We start from the raw sequence: 2,743 nt of genomic DNA, 5'->3' as shown, positions 1-2,743 counted from the left end.
CACTACAATACAGTTAATTAAGACAGAATTCATAAAGACAATTTAGTAGTTATATTTCTTCAAACAATATATGGAAAGTATATAAAACTTTCCGCAATATATGCCAATATAAAAAAATATACTTAAACAGAGCAAACCTTGAGATCACACCTTATTTCCACCTCCCAAAGGGAAAAACAAATAATATTTTAATAATCTAGCATACAAACAAAGAGATCCTTAGAGAAGGCGTTTCCTGCTTTGCACAGTGTTAGTAGCCCAAAGAGGGGCGCCATAGATGACAACATTTCCATCTCCTTGAACTATCAAACGGCAACTGTTCCCCCCACCAGAGATGTTGCTGCTCCACACTGTCTCACTACCTGATAACACAACAAGGTTGCAATTGTCTTGGAAGGTAGCCTTACATGAGGTGCCCCTACCATTAGTGCCAGATGCCCAAAGTACCCTTGTCTTGTTCATGTACAACACAAGGTTGCAGTCGGTTTGCATTATAAACCGGTACGGCCCATTCTCGATGAATGCTCCTGTGTCGAGGGTCTCACCGCTGAAGAGCATATCTTCTGCGATCACAACATTGAAGAACAGGAGAGAGAGAATTGCAAGGGTCGATACGACATTGATTGCACGTGCCATGGTTTTTTTTTTTTTTCTTACTGAATAAGGTGATGTTGGAGAAGATAAAGAAGAAAAATGAGAGCTAAGATGATGAGAAAACAGAGAGTGAGTATTCCTTATATAGGTAAATTGGATGTGGAAAATTTCAACTATGTATTTATTTATTGTCACCAATCCTCAAATTGTCCGCATAGAAGAGGTCCTGGACGGATTGTTTTTGTTGAAGAGGTATAAGTATACCTTGGGTTTCTTCTTCCGGGGAGACTTTGTTGCAAACTGAAGAATATTTAAATATATTACTTTTGTGTCCAATATATAATTTATTTTGGACTCACACACAGTTCTCAAAATCCGAAACAAAGAGGGCCTACTTTTCACAAGACTACTTCAATCGTTGCCAACCTGGGAATCTCATATAAAACCATGGAATAATACTATTCTCATTCATTAGCTATTGATCATTGATGGGATGTATAAACATACAAGGATTAGTATCATTAACCATTAATAAAACACGCAATAGAAGTGCTAACAAGCAGAGCTTGAGGCTCTCCCTTTGCCTATTCTTATTATTTTCAGGGTCATTATCATTAACCAAAGAGGGCAACGATCTATTGAGCCAGATACATAGGTTTCCTCTGAAGGGGCTCACCAGGGTCTTTTTGTTTTTGGCTCTTTTTCCGTTTGTTGTACTACTGCTTTTTTTGCACAGTACGCAACATAACTACATATAAGTTGATTAGGATCAACCGAAGAGGTCAACAAACCTAGGCCTCAGATATTTGATCCAACGTCACTCTTGATATTTGATCCAACAACAGCCGCCTTTATAATAAGATGAGGTTAAATTAATTATAAAGGACCGCACCTATGTCGGCTCCCCATTACATACAGCTATGCACCTAGACTATACCATATTATTTCGAGTTTTTTAGGGGCTAACGCCGGTCATAATCTAATTTTGTATTTTAATCTCTGTCCTTAGAAAATGCATGAAAGCACTATTAATGTGGAAATGTGAAACAGCCAATTATTCCAAAAGCTTAAGCTGTTAGAGATGGTGCTATTTAATCATTTATAATTCAACACTCCTAGCCTGTGGCTCCTCTTTTTTCGGGTTGGCCTTATACGTGGATTTTAAATATCAAAGAGTCATTGGGTTTTGAACCCACCATGAGGCAACCAGTTACTCCAAAAGCTTAAGCTGTTGGAGATGGGGCTATTTAATCATTTATACTTCAACAGTTGGTCCCGACCGTAGCTAGCAAAATTTCCTTTTAAGCTGCGTTTTTTTGTAAACACACTTTATTGGTGTGCCGTTTAATAGTCCGTTTAAAACTTTTACACTATTTTATTTTATTTTTTTGAGGAAAATGTTTTAGACGTTTTAAACACAATTTTTTGGCCAACTTTCCAATTTCACCCCCATCATATTTTATAAATGACATAATTTTAAACACATTTTTTTTTGTGTTTCCAATTTTTTACTACGTTTTTCTAAACCAATATCGTATTAAACTCGAATTTTTCCCATCCCATTTTTTTGCCTAATCACGTTTTGGCAACTATGGCCCCGACCACCTCTCCACTAAAATCTATCAACTATGGCCGTGTTCATTTTAGATTTTGACAACCGGTTGCAAGTCCAAAACTTATTATTGTACTCCAAATAATGTATAATTTTGAGTTCAATAATCAGTTTTGGACCCACTAATATTAAGTCCGATAATCCGGTTTGAACTTACAGTCGGTTGCCAAAATCTAAAACGAACACGGATCAAGGACCGCACCTATGTCGGCTCCCCATTACGTGCAGCTATGTACCTACACCATATAATTTTGTGTTTTTTGGTGGCTAACACCCGTCATAATCTAATTTTGTTTTTAATCTCAAATATCCTTAGAAAAATGTATAGACATGTGAAACAACCAATTACTCCAAAAGCTTAAGCAGTAAGAGATAGTGTATTTGATCATTTATACTTCAACACCCCCTCACATGTGGCCCCTCGTTTTTTGGGTTGGTATTACATGTGGATTTTTAATATTAAGGAGTTGTTGGGTTTTGAACCCAAGACCTGCCGTGAGGCAATAAATCTGATACCATGTGAAACAACCAATGATT

The 2,743-nt window shown here is 36.9% G+C and overlaps 1 protein-coding gene across 1 annotated transcript; it reads right to left on the bottom strand.

The window, feature by feature from the left end:
- Positions 1 to 219: 219 nt before the first annotated feature.
- LOC143876902 (mannose-specific lectin-like) lies at positions 220 to 636 on the bottom strand. The gene has a single exon (XM_077378582.1). It carries the CDS (start codon positions 634 to 636, stop codon positions 220 to 222), a length of 417 nt encoding a protein of 138 aa, XP_077234697.1.
- Between the last annotated feature and the right edge of the window lie 2,107 nt (positions 637 to 2,743).

This window comes from Tasmannia lanceolata, unplaced genomic scaffold (assembly GCF_043159265.1).
Source record: "Tasmannia lanceolata isolate RefF3 unplaced genomic scaffold, GAP_Taslan_0.1 ptg000005l, whole genome shotgun sequence".
Lineage (NCBI taxonomy): Eukaryota > Viridiplantae > Streptophyta > Magnoliopsida > Canellales > Winteraceae > Tasmannia > Tasmannia lanceolata.
This window is presented reverse-complemented; position numbering and strand designations above follow the sequence as displayed.

What these genes read in the sequence shown, in the direction of transcription:
- LOC143876902 (XM_077378582.1), bottom strand. Translation starts at nt 636, where the DNA reads ATGGCACGTGCAATCAATGTCGTATCGACCCTTGCAATTCTCTCTCTC.